At 35.7% G+C, this 24,692-nt stretch overlaps 1 protein-coding gene across 4 annotated transcripts in view; it reads right to left on the bottom strand.

The window, feature by feature from the left end:
- The window catches only part of GPC5 (glypican 5), a 1,591,779-nt gene that overhangs the window by 1,032,864 nt on the left and 534,223 nt on the right, over window positions 1-24,692 (bottom strand). For all 4 annotated transcript variants that reach the window (XM_070380655.1, XM_070380656.1, XM_070380657.1 and 1 more), the window contains exon 6: window positions 11,474-11,594. In XM_070380655.1, the coding sequence (XP_070236756.1) occupies window positions 11,474-11,594 (121 nt within the window). The remainder of the gene's footprint in view (window positions 1-11,473; window positions 11,595-24,692) is intronic.

Genomic DNA, 24,692 nt, shown 5'->3' with positions numbered 1-24,692 from the left:
CATAGACGGCAGCCCACCAGGTTCCCCCGTCCCTGGGATTCTCCAGGCAAGAACACTGGAGTGGGTTGCCATTGCCTTCTCCTAAATTTTAATGGGTGCAAATCAAATATTTTAAAATCTTTAAGAATTAGGTCTCATTTCAAGATCTATTACGTGCCTCAAGAACATTTATTTTGTAGAAATTTTAACTACTCTTCTGATAATGTGATTTTTTTCACAAAAATCTTAAGAGGATTTTCTTTAAATTAAAATCAATGTGCACAATAGGAAGTCACTAGGATATAGTAAATTTAGCAACTATCTTGGTTTGTTATACATATCTAAAAAATTCAAATTACTCTTTTGTAATTAAAAGCTGACAAGCTCAATTGCTTTATAAGATAAAAAGAAAAGGAGCATTAAAGGAAGTTAAATTAGATTTTACCATCTGTTTAATGAGTTTCAGGGTTGGCTTGATAATATATTTCCAGACATAAAATTTCAAAATGATCATTTTCAGAAATAGTAAATGATCTGCCTTATATAAAGGTATATAAGTGCCTCTTCAAACTTGTTACTATAAAACTCCTGATTTGTTTTATTTCTAATGAAACCAATTAAGTTTCTACCACATCAATGCTAAACACACAACAGAGGCAGAATTTACATTCATAGGACTTATCACATTTCTTAAGGTTATTATAATTCATATTATAATTTTATCATTTTATCATAGGACTTTTACTTAGCATAGTTTTTAATGAATCTTTATACAGTATTTATTTCACTTCTTCAATATTCCTGTGCCTAAGAAACTTTCCCATTGATTCCCCGTGACCCTTTTCCTCTCATAAGTCAGCCTATTTTCAAGGTGCATTCACTGCTTCAAAACTATCGGGGGCCAGCTGGTTAAGGAGCCTCCCTGATGGCTCAGACGGTAAAGCGTCTGCCTGCAGTGTGGGAGACCCGGGTTCAATCCCTGGGTCAGGAAGATCCCCGGGAGAAGGAAATGGCAACCCACTCCAGTATTCTTGCCTGGAGAATCCCATGGACAGAGGAGCCTGGTAAGCTACAGTCGTCCATGGGGTCTCATAGAGTCAGACACGACTGAGCGACTTCACTTTCACTTTCTGGTTAAGGACCACTTACCTGCAAGATATATACAGATACATTCTGCTCTGCCAAATTACATCTTCAAAATACATTCATAAAATGACATTCAAGTGATTATAGAGTATATTTATTGAGTCTGCAAAGCATTATGGCCCATAAGATGCACGCTGAAAGCTGAACTATGCATGAGCCAAATCGCAAAGGAGTGCTACCAAAGATCATTCAGTTCAGTTCAGTTCAGTCACTCAGTCCTGTCTGACTCTTTGCGACCCCATGAATCGCAGCATGCCAGGCCTCCCTGTCCATCACCAACTCCCAGAGTTCACTCAAACTGATGTCCATCGAGTCGGTGATGCCATCCAGCCATCTCATCCTCTGTCGTGCCCTTCTCCTCCTGCCCCCAATCCCTCCCAGCATCAGACTCATTTCCAATGAGTCAACTCTTCGCATGAGGTGGCCAAAGTATTAGAGTTTCAGCTTTAGCATCAGTCCTTCCAATGAACACCCAGGACTGGTCTCCTTTAGAATGGCCTGGTTGGAACTCCTTGCAGTCCAAGGGACTCTCAAGAGTCTTCTCCAACACCACAGTTCAAAAGCATCAATTCTTCGGCGCTCAGCCTTCTTCACAGTCCAACTCTCACATCCATACATGACCACTGGTAAAACCACAGTCTTGACTAGATGGATCTTTGTTGGCAAAGTAATGTCTCTGCTTTTGAATATGCTATCTAGGTTGGTCATAACTTTCCTTCCAAGGAGTAAGCGTCTTTTAATTTCATGGCTGCCATCACCATCTGCAGTGATTTTGGAGCCCCCAAAAATAAAGTCTGACACTGTTTCCTCTGTTTCCCCATTTATTTCCCATGAAGTGATGGGACCAGATGCCATGATCATTAGGTGGGTTCATTTTGCATACCAGATTTTGGGGGTATTGGGAGTCAAGTTGTGACATTTGCCAGGAAAGGACAGCACATGACCCAGAAAACTGTGAATAACAAGAAGAGCAAAGCTGGGGTGTTTGATTGGGAAGCTTTATGAATGACTATAACCCCAGGTAACCAAAATTCAATGAGTGGTAAAACTATGAACCTGAATTAATATCCAGAAAAAAGCTAGAGGAGAAGTTTCTCAGCAATACTTAATCGGAGCAAATATACTGGCGAATTTCAAACTTAAAAATTAGTCAAGTTTGGTAGATATGTTTCAAAACACTAAAATCAGTGAATAGGAAGACAAATTTTAAGATCAGAAATAATTAGTGGACTAACCAAGATATTTTGGGTACAGAAAATGGGTACAGAGAAAAAGAGGTCACTGTGGATATGATCAATACCCTGGTTGTTGATTTTTTTTTTTTTTTTTATTTCTCTTCTCTAAAGTGCTCTTGTAAGTCAGTTACAGAGTGCCAAAAAGAACATAGGAATACATATGCTCTTCACTGGGGAAACTGAGACATCATGAGTGACTATGAGATACAGAAAAAAGAGATGCAGTTTTTCCCAAGTAAAAGTGTTTTTCTTATTATGTAAAGTTTAAAAATAAAATAAAATTAGAAAAAAAAAATGAAAGAGAGAGAGAGAATGGAAGACTAAGAAGAAGGGATATTGAAAGAATTGAAATAATGAGGAGTATAGGGAGAGTAGATATAAGAATAGTGTAAAAAGAGGAGGAGCAGGTTTGAGATATAAAAGACCAAATGATGCAGTTCCACATAAAACATGATGCAGAGTTTGTCTTTTGTTTTTTTAATTATAATGGTCAGGATAATAAATATATTTATTTAAAAATGAGTAGTACCAAATGTCTATTAAAATTAAAAAAAAAATATTCCTACAGCCAAAGCACTTTATAGACCATGTTTTCTGCTCCTGTGGGTAATAATAATCAACCCAACTGATTGTTCTAGCATTAACCTTACATGTCTTTATTCAATAGGTAGCTTTTCTGATTCTTACTATCATCTTAGCAATAATTATTGATTTTCTGTTATACCAATATATTCCACTTTCCTTTTCCCCATCCAATAATTTATTAATTTTAGCAAAGTTGTGATTACAGTAATAGTTGTATCTACAAATATCTTATTCAGTTTAGGAAAATAGTGTACTATGATTATATATCTTTTCATGAAAAGGTTTTGGCTTTCCTATAATCTACAATTGCTATTTGCTTGCATGCTCAGTTGCTTCAGTCATGTCCGACCCTTTGAGACCCCACGGACCACAAACAACTTGGCTCCTCTGTCCAAGGGATTCTCCAGGCAAGAATACTTGAGTGGGTGGCCATTTCTTACTTCAAGGGATCTTCCCAACCCAGGGATCGAACCTGAGTCACTTATGTCTCCTGCATTGGCAGGCACCACCTGGAAGACCCTATAATTGCCATAGGATCTATCAATTTGCAGACTTTGCCTTGTATCTATCTAATTTTTTCTCAAATGCTCTAGCAAATCTGCCAAATACTTCCCCCCCCCACCCCATAAATTCCAACACATTGCTTCAAGTTAGTGATTCTTTTTTTTTTCTTTCTGGCTTGCAAAATTCCCTCCCATAGTCATCCTTTTCCCTAATCTGATGTATTCAATGTCATGTTTCCTGGACCCTATATCTTCTCATTTCTTAATTACTGTTTGCCAAAGCTTTACACAGAAGGTATACAATATATAAATTTGTGTATTTTTACTTATCAGTAAAACTTTTTAATATACCCTTATACTTGATTGCTATTTCAACTACGTATAGAATTTCAGGTCAGAAATCATTTGTCCCATAATTTGAAGGTATTGCCTTTCCATTTGCTTCTAGTATTCCTACCAATAAGAAATTACAGATCTAATCACCTTTCTTTGCATGTATTTGTATGTATTTTGTTCAGTCGTTTTCTTCCACTGGAAGATTTTAGTATCTTCTTTTCAATATTCAAAAATTTCATAATTATTTTTGTATGTGTATATGTGTTCATTTATTGTAATGGTTGCTTGGTGGATTCAATCTGGAATCATAACTTTTCATTTTTGGAAAAAATGATTTATTATTTAAATGATAAATTCCTTCTTTGTATTAGTTTGGTTCTTTTCTAAGAAATTCTTATTATAAGGATCTCCTAGAATAAAATTTTAACATATCATCATTTTACTTCTCCATTTCCTTCTTTCTTTTTTGTGTCATTATTTTACAGAATATTTCTTCGACTTTATCTTTAAAACCCATATATTGAATTGTAAATTTTTACATATTCTTAATTTCCAGAAGCTTTTTCTTATTCTTTAATTAATTTTTTAGAAGCAACATATTATTGTTTTAAGGACACAATTTATTTATGAATTTTTTGGAGGGTATTCATATAGCTTTTTGGACTTCCCAAGTGGCACTAGTGGTAAAGAATCTGCCCTCCAACATCTCCAGGAGATGCAGAAAACATGGGTTTGATCCCAGGGTTGGGAAGATCCCTTGGAGAAGGAAATGGCAACCCACTCCAGTATTCTTGCCTGTAAAACCCCATAGACAGAGAAGACTGGTGGGCTACAGTCCACAGGGTTACAAAGAGTCAGACATGACTGAGCACACATACACCCATGTAGCTTTTGTGTATTTGCTTCTTCCTATTTTGTCTGTATTTTCTCATTTCTTTTTTGTTAGTATTATGCTTTATCATGTTTTTTCATACTTTTCTTCAGTGCACCAGTGATCCTTAATTGTCTACTGATACTGGGCATTAGAAACTACCTGGAAATTATTGTATATGTATAAGGTATAATAGAGGATTTCACCAGCAATGGGTGTAAACCCAATTGGTATATGGAATTATTTGCCCTAGAATTGATCAGTTTCTTCAAATAAGAGTTATCTAATTTTCTACATGAGTGGTTTGTAATTGCATGCTGCTGCTGCTAAGTTGCTTCAGTCATGTCCGACTCTGTGCAAACCCATAGACGGCAGCCCACCAGGCTCCTCTGTCCCTGCGATTCTCCAGGCAAGAATACTGGAGTGGGTTGCCATTTCCTTCTCCAATGCATGAAAGTGAAAAGTGAAAGTGAAGTCGCTCAGTCGTGCCCGACTCTTAGCGACCTCATGGACTACAGCCCACCAGGCTCCTCTGTCCATGGGATTTTCCAGGCAAGAGTACTGGAGTGGGGTGCCATTGCCTTCTCCACTTACATGCTGGCATTCTGCAAATAAGCTGGTCAGTTTGTGACTTTTCACTTAGCCCCTCTGTTTCATGTCTTGTGATTCACTCTGCTCTGTATCCTGGCAGCAGTTATAAGCCAAGAATCATCCTATTAGAGTTTTTCCCCAGAAAATACACTTCCAGACTGCAAGGGGGAAAAAGGAGTTATTTCTACTTTTTGAATAATGCTATCAACATCTGTGTACAAAATTTTGTGTAAACATAGGCTTTCTTCTCTCTTGGATGTGTACATAGCAGTGGGATTTCTGAGCATATAGTAAGTCTATGTTTAATCTTTGGGAGAACTACCTATTTTTCAAAGTAGTTGTAAAATTTTACATTCCAACAACAATGTTTGAGGGCTCCACTTTCTTTACATCCTATATTTGCTATTTGTCTTTTTGATATAAATCAAAATTATTTTGAGACAAAGATACCAATAAAGTGGCTCTCAGCACACACCCAGTGCCTACAAGAGCTGGAATTTGGTCATTTGCCTTGTGATAACTCAAAAGGCATGGCCTTTAGCGCCTAGCTATACTGTGGCAAGTGAATTTTATTGAACTAAAAGAAAATTTATTTTTAGTTTTTTAAAGTTACTGAATGGGTAGTTACATCTACTAATTGTCAAATATCACTTTTCTTACTTATAAATGAGAACTATTTACAATATAAAGCTATAGAAATCTGATTTCAGTGAGAGATGGCTATCATTTGGAATCTCATTTTGTGAAACAAGCCATACTTCACATTGCATTTTAAACAGAAAGATTAAATATTTTAATCCTTAAATGGCTGTTGTTTGTTCTAATCACCTAAATAAAAAGTATAAAAGTCTGTCCAAAATTTTTTCAATGTTTGATAAACAAAACCTGGCAAATAAATGGCTTAAATCTTACTAGGTAATGATGATGTACCAGCATCAGAGTAAATACAGAGTCAAAATTTTACCCAACACAAAACAGCTACATACTCTTTAAATGATAATATATAAATTACAAATGGCCAATCCAAATCCCATTACTTTCAAAAAGAGATTTTAAACTTGCATTTCTAGTTGATTTTACACTAATTGAAACGGTGGGTTTTATGCTGACAATTGATTTTTTTAATGAAATGGCCAATAGTGAAGTGAGTGCATTATACTAAACACTTCAGAAAGCAACCTTCCATTGACTTTACTCAGACCAAACAAATTGCTAAATTAGATAACCGTTCAAAATTATTCAGTGCATTTCAAATATTTTCTGCTGAACCAAAAATTAAATGGGCTTTGGTCACTACTGCATTGCTAATACAAAATCAAGAAGTGACTATCCTTCTGGAATATTAATACAGTGAGCCTGGGGACATGACATTGGTGTGTAGCAGAGATCAGGAGGAAGGAGTCAGGGTGCTGTAGTGATTTTCTGAACAAGGAAGGAAGTTGGTACAAGTGGAAGAAGTTCACAGTCAGCTGACACTTTGTGGTCAAACAGTTTCTAATTAGGAATTGACCAACTGGCTCTTTGTAGCAGTGAAAAGTTGTTAACAGGAAAAGGTTTCCTAAAAGCATTTTATAGTAGGTGATTTAATGAAAAAAGTTTAGATAGTTTCAGAATTCAGAAATTTTGAGATGCTAATGTATTTTTAAAATCCTGTGTCATTATATTTTATATTTATAAATGCTAACCTTAGCCATTGAGATCTCAATTAGAATTTCATCATAGCCTATCATAGCTATAAAGTTACTATGTATCATACTGGTATCTTAGGAAAACATTTGAAATAAAAGCAAAAAGGCAATTTAGCATTGTTTTTTCCCACATAAAAGTCTCTCATCTCTGCTTGAACCCAGCAGGTTGTGATTATGAAATATATATTATAAAATATCTACATATTTTGTAACTTTAAACAAATGGTTATGATCATTGCTTTTCTCACATTTAAAAATCAAATTTATTTTGTACAGGAAGACATTTTTCTAAAGAAGTTATAGTCTCTCTATAAAAATGAATATTTAATAGAAACCAATAGTAACTTATATGCATTGGAATTGTTCAAAGAAATAAAATATTACTTAAATCTACTACTTTTAGCAACACTGTAACATTGGTTTTGCAATAAAAGATTTATAGAAAATTACTATGATATTACTTTTTATGTTTCATATTGAAAGCAGGTAAAGTAGCTTCTAAGCAATGGGTCATTATTGTTCACAGCTAACAGTGCTTAGCAGTTAGGATTTTAACCACTGACATCATTTTCTTTGAAAAATAATAGATGTTATTTAATGCTTCTAGATAAATTGCTGCATAACTATGACTTTTTTGCTGACAACATTGCCTAAACATAGTCAATATGAACAAGAAGTTTCAGAATAAATTTACTAGAAGAAAAAATCTGAATTAAAACTTTCATATATTTATTCTCTCAGATGTTCTAAGAGGAATCAAGTGCTATTTCCAATCTATTGTGTTCATGTGCTCGGTCGTGCCCGACTCTTTGCGACCCCATGGACTGTAGCCCGCCAGGCTCCTCTGTCCATGGGATTTTCCCAGGCAAGAATACTGGAGTCAGTTGCCATTCCCTTCTCCAGGGGATCTTCCCAACCCAGGCATCAAAACTGCATCTCTATGTCTCAGGCATTTGGAGGAGGATTCTTTACCACTAGGGCCACCTGGGAAGGAAGCCCTTCCAAACTATTATCAAAAGGCAGTTTAAGCTGCTGCAAGCATCTGAAGAAAGTTTATGTTAATCTTTTAAAATTCCTACCTTTAGACAATTCCTCACTGGAAGGTTAATGGCTAAATTATATTTATTACAGATAGTTTTCAAAAGTGAATGCCCGCTTTACACAGTGACTGTGGAATGTAGGAAACAGTAGATATTACCTCTGAGGGTTTGTATGGTGGCTTGTCTAGTGAAAGACGCCAGAATCACAGATGAAGGAAAACCGGGATTGGCTACCTTCTTGTCTCCAAGGTCTTGTTTTCAATTCAGAAGAATCTGCAGAGGCACTGAGTGGACTTTGAAGTGCTTGAGATAGTCCCTGAGGACCAAGCTATAACCCAGAGTTTCATTTATATTGAATTTTCTTTCAATTTTTTTTTTTGGCAGGGATTAAACATAGGGCTTATTCTAATCAATTAAATAATATTAAGGCTGTTTTTGCTATGACCTTTCTCTAGGAAAACTTGAAAATTTTTATAAACTGTTTTCTAATAAAAATATTCATTTTGGCCTTTCTTAGAGTACTCTCAGGTGATGAACTAAGGGTAACATTCCTAAAATGCTGCTACTTTGCTCCCTAGAGCACCATACTATTTCCTAACACCGATGTGCAGTCACTGCCAGGATCTCACATATACCCTCAATATGTAGGGGAAGCTGACACATACACTTTGCTTCACATATAAATTCCTATAATTTTCAAGGAGAAAAATTTAGCAAGATTTATCAAAGTACCTAAAATTATTAATGAAAGGACTCTTGGTTACAATACACAGAAATTAATGGCAAGAGAAAAAAGTTGTGAAAAGATTTATATCTAGCAGATATTCCTATTATTAGGAGTCTTTGGAATATTAGGAGTCTCTGGAATAGGTGAATTTAACTCAGATGACCATTATATCTACTACTATGGGCAAGATTGCAGGCAGATTCTTTACCAGCTGAGCCACAAAAAGTTAATATTTCTAGATACTTTGTCTGTCTAAGATCAACTCTCTAAGTATCTACAAGGCACCACATACATTTAAATAAATGATTTTTCCATTTGAAGATTTTCACAGTATACATTTTTCATAGCATTCTGCTGTTTTATATTCTCCTCTAATGGTTTTGGTGTAAATTCTAACAGGAAAATAGCAACCACATACAGTCTCATGACTTAAATAGTATCTGTAGAGTGATGTTCCCAAATGTGGACTTCCAGTCCTGGGACCATCAAAGAACCCTGGGTACACCTCTGGGAAGTCTAACAGGCATCTCAAATTTAAGAGAACCATTCACGGCCAACCAAACCCAACAACCAAACCCCAGACCTCCTCCACTTCAAGAATTCCTTTCTTTCACGTAATGATACTATCACCTCACCAAACCTATTTATCATCCTTATACTCTCTTTCCGTTGCTCCAATTTCCACTTCATCAACAATTCCTGATAACTCCACTCACCGTAAATTCATCCAAATCCATCCACTTCTCATATTATTCACTCTTTTTATTCTAGTCCCAATCACCATGATTTACTGCCTATGTTCCTTTCTTTTTCTATTCATGCTCCTCAGGGTCAAATTTTCCATTGTAAAGGCAAAATTATCTTTATAAAACATAAATTAAATTGCACCATCTTCTGCCTAAAGCCTTTAAATGGTTTCCTTTCCTACTTAGGAGAAATCTGAAACGCCCTACCAGAGCCTATCAGATTCCCCTTAATTTAATTCATGTTCTTTTTTCCCCTGCACTTGTTTTGCTTCAGTGACATGGTTCTCTGTTTGTCTCTGAATACAATTAACCTACTCCTGCCACAAGTGCCTGAATGCATTAGTTCCTCTGTCTCAAACACAGTTCTCCCAGATTTTCCTATGATTTCTTCCTTTCCAGTGACTCCTTGCCACTCAGTTTCAACCCAGCAGTATCCTCCCCTCCCCCAAAGAGGCCTCCACTAGCACTCTCTCAAGTGCCTTTCTGACCTCATCCTGCTCTATTTTCTTGATTTGTCTCTATTTTTAGTTATAGGCATCGCATTTTCTTCTTTTCTCAGAATATAAACCTGACAAGGGCAGGGTTGTGTCTGCTTTGTTCACTCATGTAACCTCAATGCCTTGTGTAGAACCAGGTCTACAGTGGGAACTCAGTAAATATTCATTAAATACTTGACATAAATTAATGATTAAGACATTTACAAAGTGGTTTTTTCACAGGAAAATCCCTACCTACTTGTTTAATGACTCTAAGTGCAAAGATTACAGTGTGGAAAATGAGGTGTGTTCAATGACAGACCAAGAAGAAAGGTGTTTGAGGGCTATTAAGAAATATTTTGCTAAATATATACTTAGATATGCAAAAAAGGACAAGAGGAATGATTGTTTATCCCTATGATGAGAGAAGGCATTTTTATAGTACTGTCAATAAATGCATTTAATATCTGTAATGATTTTTAAAAAATGAACTACCAAGCATAAATAAGTGATCACCTAAATCTACAGATTAAATTCTGAAATATGTTCCTATTTCTACTCCCTCCCTTGTTCCATACTTTGTCCCAAATTAATAAATTCTCACTTCCAGAAGATGACTTTCCAAACCTTTTCAAACCTGATCCTGTCGTGGATCCTGTTAACTGCACCGGATATTACAACTCCCCCTGCCAGGACACTCACATATTACCAGTAGTCAGAAGTCCGGCAAAAACAAAATTTCTCCTGATCTTTTCAGGAGGGAACATGTTCTAAGACATTAAAGGTGGCTATTGTAGCAAAACCTGTACAAAATATTACTTTATGCTATCTTCTGTAAAAATCTAAACTTCAATCATATCATCCTAGTAGACTTTAAAAAGACAGATTTCAAAGGTGGCATTTTATTTGATATCTTTTATAACTCTAGAAGGAAACTTAAGCATGAATAATTGGAGATCTGCATACTAATATAAAGATGAAAGAATGGGACTCAATTTAACTTGAGTGCTAAAAAAAAAAAAGTGGGATTATTTCCTGCTGCCACTTTGAAAACGACATGGTTTTGAAAGTTATGAAGCAAGAAGGGGCAAATGTTATGCCAAATGGGCCACATATCAGTAAACCCTCCTGTGAAGAACTTTTAATAAACCCTATATTTTGAGAATCTATTTATTCCTTTGTGAATATGTCTTCTTTAATCTGTGTACTCATTTTTGCACAGCAGCTCCATTTCTTATCACCTATAACAGGATTTCCCATCTTTTTTCTACCATATTTGTTAGGGATGAAGCTTATCCTGAGAGTCTCATTATTTATTGAAATCCTAAAGCTAAGTTCTCTTTCTATAGATACTTAACTATCTGTTAAAATACTGCTGCACACTACATATGAAAATCACTCAGCCAAGTATTTACAAAACTCTAGATACAAATAATTTCTTCCAATATTGAACTTCAGATAGGATTTTCAGATAGGATTTACAAATTGATCACATCCATCACTCATTCTGTATCATTCAGTATAAAAATACATAGAACATCAGCACTTACCTGAATAACATGCCTCAGTTTATCAATAATCTGATTTATCACAGGATCGGTTCCTTTGACTTTAACTTCAGGATTTCCAGATTGGGCTTTGATTCCATTTCCAACAACACGCTGAGTATAGCTAACAAAGTGAAAAGTGAAAGACACGTGACTTAATAATCTGGTCACAGTATTCTCTGCCAAAATTTTTGAACAGATTTGAGTTCAGACTTTTACTCCTTTAAGAATATATAATAATGTATTTTTTCTTGGAATTAAACCTGGCACAGCTGCAATATTTATTTTCCCGGTAAAAAACTTAGCATGCAAATAGAGACTATTTTATTGTTATCCTCTCAAAAGACCCAACCAAAAATTGGGTTTTTAATGCTACTTACCAATATGCTGGAAAAAGTTAATAGACATCCTAATATTTTACAATTTCTTGCTGAATTATACATATTCTGAATCCATATTATCTGAGCACTTTATTTCGTTTTATACAGCATTTAGATGAATCTCAAATTATTTTACATATTGGACTACAAAAGAAAATATATATGTGTGTGTGTGTGTGAGAGAGTGGAGATATATATATATATACACACACACACACATATATACACATGTATATACCTACATACATACACATGGGCTTCCCAGGTGGTGTTAGTGGTAAAAAACCCTCATGCCAATGCAGGAGACATAAGAGACATGGATTTGATCCCCTGGAGGGTCAGGAAATCCCCTGGAGGAGGGCATGGCAACCCACTCCAGTATTCTGGCCTGGAGAATCCCATGGACAGAGGAGCCTAGAAGGGTACAGTCCGTAGGGTCGCACAGAATCAACATGACTAAAGCGACCTAGCGTGCACACACACACACATGCATGCACACACACACACACACACACACATATACATTGTTGTTGCTCAGTTGCTAAGTAATGTCTGACTCTTTGCAACTCCATGGACTGCAGCACTCCAGGCTTCCCTGTCCGTCACTGTCTCCCGGAGTTTGCTCAAACTCATGTCCATTGAGTCAGTGATGCCATCCAACCATCTCATCCTCTGTCGCTCCCTTCTTCTGCCCTCAATCTTTCCCAGCATTAGGGTACTTTCCTGTGGATTGGCTCTTTGCATCAAATGGCCAAAATATTGGTGCTTCAGCTTCAGCATATATATGTGTATATTTGTGTGTTATAGTTGAAATATAATGTCAACTTATTATTCATGCAAATATTTAGATTCACCAGTCACAAAGATGTACTAAGTATCCCTTCCTATATTCCAGTCCTTTGCTACGTGACTGGGATTATAAAAAGGTACAAGACTCAATTTGTCTTCTCACACTATTCTTTATATACCTGGGAATACAATGTATTAATTAACTTGTTCATTCATGCATTCATTCATTACATTTTATTATTTTTAAAAGTTTTAATTCAAATTCCAATAATATGACTTATCCTCATTTTCCTGACAGTGTGGTATAGCATAAAGACAAGTAAATAGCTAAAGCACAGCACTAAGAATGAAAGAGATGCTCAGTATGTCATAGAATTAGTTAGAAGGAAAAGCACATGCCTGGTGAGAGGTAAGGATAACACAAGTAAAAAACATTGAACGTATGGAGAAGGACATTTAGACCAAGACACTCAGGGAAAAACTAAAGGAGAAATTATGTCTTGAGTTAGTCCTTGGAGTATTAGGGAAAAAGATAGGTCTCAGATGATGTAGTTCATGTGAACTCCAGGGCAAAAAAATGACCTTCCAGCAGGGGAAATGGAAAGAGAAGAATATCTAGGCTTTCATTTACAAAGGGAGAGAACAAATGGGAGACAGTATGAGGCGGGGGACATGCCCTGAAGAGTCCATCCCCTTTTTGCTTAAGACTCTCCTCTGAGTAATATGTCTGCTTACATTAAAGTATCATATAAAGTGGCCTCAGAGACTTCAGGAAGCATTTTCACATATTTGTAATGTAATGTGCTTTCTCTATATTTGAATAGAGTGTCACAATTATCCATGTGCACCCTCTGAATTTTCTACAGCAAAGGAAAGTCTTTGAACAGATAAGAGCAGGTTCCGCTGTTGAGAATATGGCCAAATAAAAGGAGTTTCAAAGAATACTCAGTTATTTGCAAGATAATGCAAACTCAATGATCAATTTTCAAAAATAATTACAAATCTGGTCCTTCCTATGATAATAAATGATGGAATTCTTTGATAAGGATAACATCAATTGGATATGACAAGAATAAAAATATTAATAAATCTTTTTATTTTTAAAACAAACTTGAATCCATTTCTTTATGCAGAAATAGGTTTATAGTTAGGTAATCCAGTATAAATTAGGAACTTGGCAATATCCAATAACAAATAGTAGAGGGAAAACAATTATGCATATGTTATTAACATCTACTAATACTAATGCTCTTCAGTTAGAAAGAATCAAGTAAACCATAAAGTGAAAGTGAAGTCACTCAGTCGTGTCTGATTCTTTGAGACCCCCATGGACTGTAGCCTATCAGGCTCCTCAGTCCATGGAATTTTCCAGGCAAGAGTACTGGAGTGGGTTGCCATTTCCTTCTCCAGGGGATCTTCCCGACCCAGGGATCGAAACCAGGTCTCCTGCATTGTGGGCAGATGCTTTACTGTCTCGGCCACCTTAATGTCTTGGTAGCACTGTTATATATTCCTTTCAAATATTTCAAACTGATGGTGCATGTGGGTCTTTCATTAGTGTTTCATTTATTAATAATCATGTTGAATAATATGAATAAATAACTAAATAAATGCACATCTATGATTCTAGGCATTGTCTTAATGACTTCCTTTGGAGTCTGTCAGTTTATCTCCATGAGAAGCATTTATTGTAGCCATGAGATCGTGCCTCATAAACCTCAAAGTATAGGAAGTATCACTGACTAGGCTACTAGTCAATGCTACTTTGCTCTGAAATCTATTTTTTCTCTTCTCCAACCAATGACTGAGTGCAGCAGAGGTACTAATACAAACCCATTGCTGGAAGACACGGGATTCCCTTGATGGCCTGTGTTGGCTCAGGATTCCCTGAGCCCTTGCTGACCATTTCTTAGCCTTCACATCATGCCAGAAAGCTTCCACTCAACCTTCCTTTTGTCTCTCTTTCACTCTAGGTCACACTTGCTTCATGGCCAACAGCTCTTTCAGCCTTACTCAGATTCCTCTCCAATTTCTCTCATAGGCATTTCCCTAACAAAATCCCTCTTGTGTTTAGTCCTCCTTTGGTATCTGCTTCTTGGAGGACCTAGACCAATACACCATATAATATTTGTACTATAATTATCCCCATGCTATAGATTGGGGAATCTAAGATAGGAATAGGTTAAGCAACTTTCCCAAAACAGCATTGTTGGTTAAGTATACAGCAAGGATATGAACCCAAGGATGTGATCTCTAAATACAATCACTCAATAATTATGAATGTAAATTCCTGAAGCCAACTAATGCAAATTAGAGATACAATCAGCTTGGTGCAAAGTATTTTTTTTTTTAATTTTGATTTTTTACTGTTAACTACAGCCTTTCAAAGGCTTAACTGTTATAATTAAAAGAGAAAATATTATTTTCTTCAAAAGTCTCTTCAAAGAACAGCAGCCTATTACTGTAAAGAGTTGAAGTAACAGTTGCTGTCAGGGTGAGAACAAACTAATATACTACAAGGTTGCCTTAAGATAGTTCTATGTTTCTCTTGAAATACAGACATATTGTCATAATGGAAATTGAGACTTCTCTCTTAATTTTAAATAAACACTTCTTTGATTCACATCTTGCTTTATTTATAAACCATGAAACTTTCTTTTAACATTAAATATGAGGTTTCACATTAGTGTAAAGACTTTATTATTTTTATTTTAAATTTTCATAGTTAATAACCTAGATTAAACTTATCAGAATTACAATTAATCGAGAATCTTTTTTCAAGCTAGTATATTATTGAATAGTTCGGGATCACTATTATCATATATTATTTAAACAAGACAAAAGTACTGAAAAGAAGGACATTTAATATACTTCAAGTTAAGCATGCATGAATAAAATTAGGCATTCTTTTATATTTATTAAGGCTAAGAAGAACAACAATGCAATAGTGATATGTACACACCAGAATGATTTACATGAAAAGAGATGACACTAAGCATTGGCATGGATGGAGGGCAATTAGAACCCTCTCTCTTTGAGGATGGGAACTTAAACTGATATAAACCACTATCTGACATGTATCTGGGTATATACTTAACCAGAAAGGCATAAGAATGTTCAGAGAAGTACTATGCAGAATAGCCCCCAATTAGACAGTGCCCAAATATTCATAAACATTGCATGAGCAAATAAATGGTTGAATATTTATATAATAGCATACTATTGATATATAGCAGTGAGAATGAGTTATAACTATACTCCAAATTTTATAAGCTAAATATGAAATGAAAGAAGCAATATATGGAATATACTGTATGATTCTATTCATTAAAAGTTTAAAAATTAATCAATGATATTCCAAATCACCATAAGTGCTACTCTAAGAGATAGTGCACAACAGGTTGAAGGGGTTACTGGGGTTATAGCAATGTGTTTCTTGATTTGGATCCTAATTAAACAAGAGAGCTCATTTTGTACATTAAAAAGAGAAAAAAAAGACATGAAATGCACAGGGCTTCTCAGATGGCACTGGTGGTAAAGAACCCACCTACCAATGCAAGAGACACAGGAGATGGGTTCAAATCCCTGTGCCAGGTATATCCTGTGGAGGAGGGCACCACAACCCACTCCAGTAGTCCTGCCTGGGAAATCCCATGGACCACGGACAGAGGATCATGTCAGGCTACAGTCCATGAGGTTGCAAAGAGTTGGACACAACTATTATTTGGTTACGCTGGCTACACTTTATGCATGTATTTTCAACCTAAACAAAACATTTACGCTGAAAACTTCTTGTGCTCTTTTTCCTAATGTGTATACAACAGACAAATTTGCATTGAACAAGGTATAAAGAAAAGATCAACATAGGCATTTCTTCACATGGGCTAAATGGTTTTGTCATCACTAAATGACTAATTTAGGCTGCTAGTTCAACATAAAAACTCCCTGCAAACTTTAATTTGCATGCAAAAAATACAGTTACTAAATTAAATCAAAGTTCTTCCAACAAAGACTTCTTGAGTTTTTAACAAATCATTAATCACTCTTTTTTCCTCCTAATTTTACAAGTAATGGATAAAACATTTCAAGGCTCCCTACAGAGGCTTCTTGACTTGAAAAATTACTCACATTTTAGTGAGAAGGAGAGAAAAAAATACACACAAAAATGAGGCAAGTATTTTGTGAAGGAAGTAACAGACCCACCATTTGTGCCTATTTCTTCTGAGCAGGTCTGGGAATGTATGACAGCAGTTTAATAAGAATACTCACTTCACAGGAAGGACTGGTTTCTCACTAACATGGAAAAAAGGCAAGTACAGATACATTTACATTCTATAAAAATGTTTTAAAATGTTGATGAACAAGATTCCAGTTCTATTTCTATTCAACAGATGAAATATTAAAAAGAAGTGCTAATGCACCTACATCCAGGACAGTGAAGCCGGGCATGCTGCAGTCCACGGGGTCACAAAGAGTCGGACTTGACTTAGCCAGTGAACAACAACAGATACATCTCCACACAGTGCATCATTAGGAAGTCATTTGTCCTCACTTTACTAACATTTCTTACTTGAAACATGACATGCCCTATGACATTAATTTCATTTTATTGAGAGTGCAATATAATTTGTTTCAGATTCACATAAAAAGTATGGTACTTTTCATGTGTACTTACACCATTTCAGGTGGAAAATATATAAAATCTGACCTTGTAATTCTTTGCAAACTACAGTGGTCGAACATAGAATCGTTTTCTAACTTCACTGGGACAAGGTACAAGAAAACAATCACTGACAAGAGATGAGGAAAACACCTGATCAGGGGGTTTCTCTTTTTACCATTATTGCCATCTTTATTAGAGGTTTAAGACCAAGAATGGGAACTGTGTTTTTGGTGGTGGTGGTAGGCAGTAACAGTAGCAGTAGTATTAATAGATGCTTTGTTTATTGCTTTTGTGTCTGTCTTGGTTCACTTGAGTTCAGTTCAGTTCAGTCGCTCAGTCATGTCTGACTCTTTGAGACCCCATGGACCTCAGCACGCCATGCATCCCTGTCCATCAACTCCTGGAGTCCACCCAAACCCATGTCCATTGAGTCAGTGGTGCCATCCAGCCATCTCATTCTCTGTCATCCCTCTTCCTGCCTTCAATCTTTCCCAGCATCAGGGTCTTTCACATGAGTCAGCTCTTCGCATCAGGTGGCCAAAGTATTGGAGTTTCAGCTTCAACATCAGTCCTTCCAGTCAATACTCAGGACTGATCTCCTTTAGGATGGACTGGTTGGATCTCCTTGCAGTCCAAGGGACTCTCAACAGTCTTTTCCAACACCACAGCTCAAAAGCATCAATTCTTTGGCGCTCAGCTTTCTTCACAGTCCAACTCTCACATCCATACATGACCACAGGAAAAACCATAGCCGTGACTAGACAGAAATTTGTTGGCAAAGTAATATCTCTGCTTTTGAATATGCTGTCTAGGTTGGTCATAACTTTCCTTCCAAGGAGTAAGCGTCTTTTAATTTCATGGCTGCAATCAACATCTGCAGTGATTTTGGAGCCCCCCAAAATAAAGTCTGACACTGTTTCCACTGTTTCCCCATCTATTTCCCATGAAGTTATTGGACTGCATACCATGATCTCAGTTTTCTGAGTGTTGAGCTTTAAGCCAACTTTTTCACTCTCCTCTTTCACTTTCATCAAGAGGCTCTTTAGTTCTTCTTCCCTTTCTGACATAAGGGTGGTGTCATCTGGATATCTGAGGTTATTGATATTTCTCCCGGCAATCTTGTGCTTCTTCCAGCCCAGCATTTCTCATGGTGTTCTCTGCATATAAGTTAAATAAGCAGGGTGACAATATACAGCCTAGATGTACTCCTTTTCCTATTTGGAACCAGTCTGTTGTTCCATGTCCAGTTCTAACTGTTGCTTCCTGATCTGCATACAGGTTTCTCAAGAGGCAGGTCAGGTGGTCTGGTATTCCCATCTCTTTCAGAATTTTCCACAGTTTATTGTGATCCACACAGTCAAAGGCTTTGGCATAGTCAATAAAGCAGAAATAGATGCTTTTCTGGAACTCTTTTGCTTTTTCCATGATCCAGCGGATGTTGGCAATTTGGTCTCTGGTTCCTCTGCCTTTTCTAAAACCAGCTTGAACATCTGGAAGTTCATGGTTCATATATTGCTGAAGCCTGGCTTGGAGAATTTTGAGCATTACTTTACTAGCGTGTGAGTTGAATGCAATTGTGCGGTAGTTTGAGCAATCTTTGGCATTGCCTTTCTTTGGGATTGGAATGAAAACTGACCTTTTCCAGTCCTGTGGCCAGTGCTGAGTTTTCCAAATTTGCTGGCATATTGAGTGCAGCACTTTCACAGCATCATATTCCAGGATTTGAAATAGCTCAACTGGAATTCCATCACCTCCACTAGCTTTGTTCGTAGTGATGCTTCCTATGGCCCACTTGACTTCACATTCCAGGATCTCTGGCTCTAGGTGAGTGATCACACCATCATGATTATCTGGGTTGTGAAGATCTTTTTTGTACAGTTCTTCTGTGTATTCTTGCCACCTCTTCTTAATATCTTCTGCTTCTGTTATGTCCATACCATTTCTGTCCTTTATTGATCCCATCTTTGCATGAAATGTTCCCTTGGTCTCTAATTTTCTTGAAGATATCTCTAGTCTTTCCCATTCTATTGTTTTCCTCTATTTCTTTGCATTGATCACTGAGGAAGGCTTTCTTATCTCTCCTTGCTATTCTTTGGAACTCTGCATTCAAATATCTTAGAGGTAATTATATATTAAAATTCATTCCATTTCCAGAGATTTGATTTTAGGAGTTATCTTTGACTCTGGTAGATTCACTGCTATTTCTGGTTTAAAGGGCCAGGAAGCACATTGTAGGTATTCTTCAGTGAATCTCTTCTTCAAGAATCAGTTTTTTTTTTTTTTTTTTAGAATACTTCTGGGCCTCCCTTCTTGGTACTGATAGCAAATGTGAAATAAGTACTAGTGATCTGTTTTTTGCAACTTTTCCTCAAATACCTGGGTGACACTGGATGCTGGTACTGAATGTCGTTGTGTGCACATGCAGTTTCTATACAGCCCTTCTCCTTGACAGTGAAGGTCTTGTCTTAATCTTTGAACTCTCAGAGCAGATAGGAGTCATATGATTGATTTTACGTGCCAGGTTTAAGAGAATAACCTTTCATGATAGGTAAGAGGCTTACAGGGGATTTAGAGAATGGAGACATCTGTAGAATCAATTCCAAATAATTTAACCTTTTGTGATTCCACTGTCTCACTTCAATTGTTGAGCCACAAACTATTTTTAGGTTAATCTCTACCATTTATTTGGCTTCATAATTATAAATAATGTCTAAATTTGAAATCTGTTTCTGACCTCAAATAACGAAGTTGAAATAAATTGAGTGATAGAGACATCATTATGGCCTTTATGATTATTTATAACTAAGTCCCTACTGAGAATATCATCATTTGTGATATCTTATGGAAAACACTGATTAACATTATTCTAATAAGGTAATGTCATGCTTTGTATAGCAACCAAGGAATTTTTAGCAGATCACTACATATAACTTTATATAAATTTCATTCACCAATCTTTTGGTGGAGACATTACCAAATTTTAGAAGTCCCTAAAATCTTATACAGCTTTATTGTATTTTTTTGAAATATAACTGACATCAACACTAGTTATACTTCAGAAATGAAACTAACGACTGCATCAAAATGCACTATAAAATTAGTTGCAAGACAAAACAATAAGAACATGTTTAGAAACAGAAAACAAGAATTCATTTTAAAATGAATATTTATCAGTCTTCACTCTAACAATTCAATTGGCAACGCATGTATTTGTGCTTGTCTGTTTAGCCAGGTAAATCACAGATAAGCTCTTTCATGATGTGAGATAAGCATCTATGTGAACCGGAAAATAATACTTCCACATCAAAGCCTAGAGACTGTACAAGTCAAATCAGTAGCATCTAAGAAGTAATCATTTCAGCAAGTGCTAACTTTAATTTTTTAATAAAAAATAAAACACTGGTGAAAGAAATCAAAGGGGACACTAATAGATGGAGAAATATACCATGTTCATGGATTGGAAGAATCAATATAGTGAAAATGAGTATACTACCCAAAGCAATTTATAGATTCAATGCAATCCCTATCAAGCTACCAACAGTATTCTTCATAGAGCTAGAACAAATAATTTCACAATTTGTATGGAAATACAAAAAACCTCGAATAGCCAAAGTGATCTTGAGAAAGAAGAATGGAACTGGAGGAATCAACCTACCTGACTTCAGGCTCTACTACAAAGCCACAGTTATCAAGACAGTATGGTACTGGCACAAAGACAGAAATATAGATCAATGGAACAAAATAGAAAGCCCAGAGATAAATCCACACACATATGGACACCTTATCTTTGACAAAGGAGGCAAGAATATACAATGGATTAAAGACAATCTCTTTAACAAGTGGTGCTGGGAAATCTGGTCAACCACTTGTAAAAGAATGAAACTAGACCACTTTCTAACACCATACACAAAAATAAACTCAAAATGGATTAAAGATCTAAACCTAAGACCAGGAACTATAAAACTCCTAGAGGAGAACATAGGCAAAACACTCTCTGACATAAATCACAGCAGGATCCTCTATGACCCACCTCCCAGAATATTGGAAATAAAAGCAAAAATAAACAAATGGGACCTAATTAACCTTAAAAGCTTCTGCACAACAAAGGAAACTATCAGCAAGGTGAAAAGACAGCCTTCAGAATGGGAGAAAATAATAGCAAATGAAGCAACCGACAAACAACTAATCTCAAAAATATACAAGCAACTCCTACAGCTCAACTCCAGAAAAATAGATGACCCAATCAAAAAATGGGCCAAAGATCTAAATAGACATTTCTCCAAAGAAGACATACAGAGGGCTAACAAACACATGAAAAGATGCTCAACATCACTCATTATCAGAGAAATGCAAATCAAAACCACTATGAGGTACCATTTCACACCAGTCAGAATGGCTGAGATCCAAAAGTCTACAGATAATAAATGCTGGAGAGGGTGTGGAGAAAAGGGAACCCTCTTACACTGTTGGTGGGAATGCAAACTAGTACAGCCACTATGGAGAACAGTGTGGAGATTCCTTAAAAAACTGGAAATAGAACTGCCTTATGATCCAGCAATCCCACTGCTGGGCATACACACTGAGGAAACCAGAAGGGAAAGAGACACATGTACCCCAATGTTCATCGCAGCACTGTTTATAATAGCCAAGACATGGAAGCAACCTAGATGCCCATCAGCAGATGAATGGATAAGAAAGCTGTGGTACATATACACAATGGAGTATTACTCAGCCATTAAAAAGAATACATTTGAATCAGTTCTAATGAGGTGGATGAAACTGGAGCCTATTATACAGAGTGAAGTAAGCCAGAAGGAAAAACACCAATACAGTATAATAACGCATATATATGGAATTTAGAAAGATGGTAACAATAACCCTGTATACGAGACAGCAAAAGAGACACTGATGTATAGAACAGTTTTATGGACTCTATGGGAGAGGGAGAGGGTGGGAAGATTTGGGAGAAGGGCATTGAAACATGTAAAATATCATGTATGAAACGAGATGCCAGTCCAGGTTCGATGTACGATACTGGATGCTTGGGGCTAGTGCACTGGGACAACCCAGAGGGATGGTATGGGGAGGGAGGAAGGAGGAGGGTTCAGGATGGGGAACACCTTTATACCTGTGTCGGATTCATTTTGATATTTGGCAAAACTAATACAATTATGTAAAGTTTAAAAATTAAATAAAATTAAAAAAAATTATTAAAAGTGAACCTTCCCCTATGTAAAAAATAGTTCTACCTTTAGCCTTCTCCTAAGCCTGTTCCCAATCTTACTAAGAAAGGATAAATAGCTATAGCAAAGCTCTGTTTTACAGTCATAAATTTTTGAATTAAAAATTCAAAGCAAATGTGTAATAAATATTTGCCTTATCTTATAATTATCCTCATTTGATTCAAAGTAACTTTAAATTTAAAAGATCAGTTCTAATACAATCAGCTGTGCATACTGTTATATTAGTTATGAAATGCTATACTAACTTCCATTTTCCAAGTCACACATTTCAAAATTAAACTCTTCTCAGTAAGATATATGCTGTCTTTCATGCATTTGTGATGATTGATAATCACCACTTTGCACTGATTTTTGTCTCACTTCACTGTTTGATATAAATATGTGGAAGTAAAATGTTATTTAGCAGATAACTATTATCTAAGAAAAATGAGTTAAATACTATTTTGAGCCAAAAACTCAGCCAAAATGATTTAGGGTATAAATTTCATTTAAGTAAACTTTATTAGGGACATACCAAAATCCTACAAGTTCCTACAATCTTGTATACCTTTTTTAGATAATTTTAGAAATGTAATTGACATCAGCATCAACTAAACCAGAAATAAAATTATAAGCTATTTAAAAAATACTGTAAAATTAGTTATACAATATAATTTTAAGATTACAAACATACCATGCATAAACAAACTCAAATTTCTTACATAACAGAATAAAATCAGAGTGTATTTTGTGGCTTAGTGATAAAGAACCCTCCTGCCAATGCAGGAGACATGGGTTCAATCTCTGGGTGGGGAAGATCCCCTGGAGGAAGAAATGGCAACCCATTCAAGTATTCTTGCCTGAAAAATCCCACAGACAGAGGAGCCTGGTGGGCTACAGTCCATAGGGTCACAGAGTCAGATATGACTGAGAATATAACACATTATCAATATCATTGTTTCTTTTGCTAGTAAGAGAAAAGCCATTGAAAAAATAGGAAATTTTAGGTACTGTGTACTGAAATTTTCCAAAAAGCTGATTAAAATATTTCCTTAAGGCCACCTGAATTATAAATATAATTATAATTATAGTAATAATATAATTATAACTATAATAATATTATATAATATATAATAACTATATACTATAGTATATAGTATATATATAGGAATATATAATCTAAATATATATTATGTATATAGTTATATATTATATAATATAGTGTATATATAGTAATTATCATATAATATAGAGTATATACTAATATATTATAGTATATACTATATTATATACTATATATAATACATTATATTATAATATATATAGTAATATAGTATATAGTATATAATATATACTATATAATATAGTATATATATAGTAATATATAACTATATATTATGTATATAGTTATATTATATATTATATAATATAGTATATATATATATAATTGTTATATAATATAGTATATATAGTAATATATAACTATATATTATAGTTATAATATTTATATATAATTATAACTATAATTATAATTATAATCATAATAGCACCAACATAATAAAATCAGAGAGAAAGAAACTTTGAATATCAGAGTGTAGTAGTTTCCTAGGATCACAGTAGCAAACTACCATAGTTGATCTGGGGGCTAGCCTTCTGAAATCAAGGTGTTGAAAGACTATACTCCCTTTGAAGCCCCTAGAGAATTCTCTCCTACCTCTTCCCAGCTTCTGGAGACTCCCAACAGTCCATGTAATTCTTTGGCTTGTAGCTGCATTAATCCAATTTCTGCCTACATTTTTAGATCACCTTCTTCTCTATGTGTCTGTCTGTCCTTTTCTGTCACATTGGATTTAGGGTCCATGCTAGGGTGACCCCATTAGATTCTTACTTTACTTGTATCTGCAAAGACATATTTCCAAACAGGGCTACCTCCTGAGGTTCCAGCCAAGATGAATTTGGGGGATACACTTTTACACCAGGGTTTCCCAGATGGCAATAGTGGTAAAGAACCCATCTGTCAATGCAGGAGACATAAGACACGTGTTGATCCCTGGGTTGGGAAGATCTCCTGGAGAAGAGCATGGCAACTCACTGCAGTATTCTTGCCTGGAGAATCCTATAGACAGAGCAGGCTGGCGGGCTATAGTCTACGGGGTTGCAAAGAGATG

This window comes from Bos mutus, chromosome 12 (assembly GCF_027580195.1).
Source record: "Bos mutus isolate GX-2022 chromosome 12, NWIPB_WYAK_1.1, whole genome shotgun sequence".
Lineage (NCBI taxonomy): Eukaryota > Metazoa > Chordata > Mammalia > Artiodactyla > Bovidae > Bos > Bos mutus.
The sequence above is the reverse complement of the archived record's forward strand: the minus strand, read 5'-3'. Positions and strand labels throughout refer to the sequence as shown.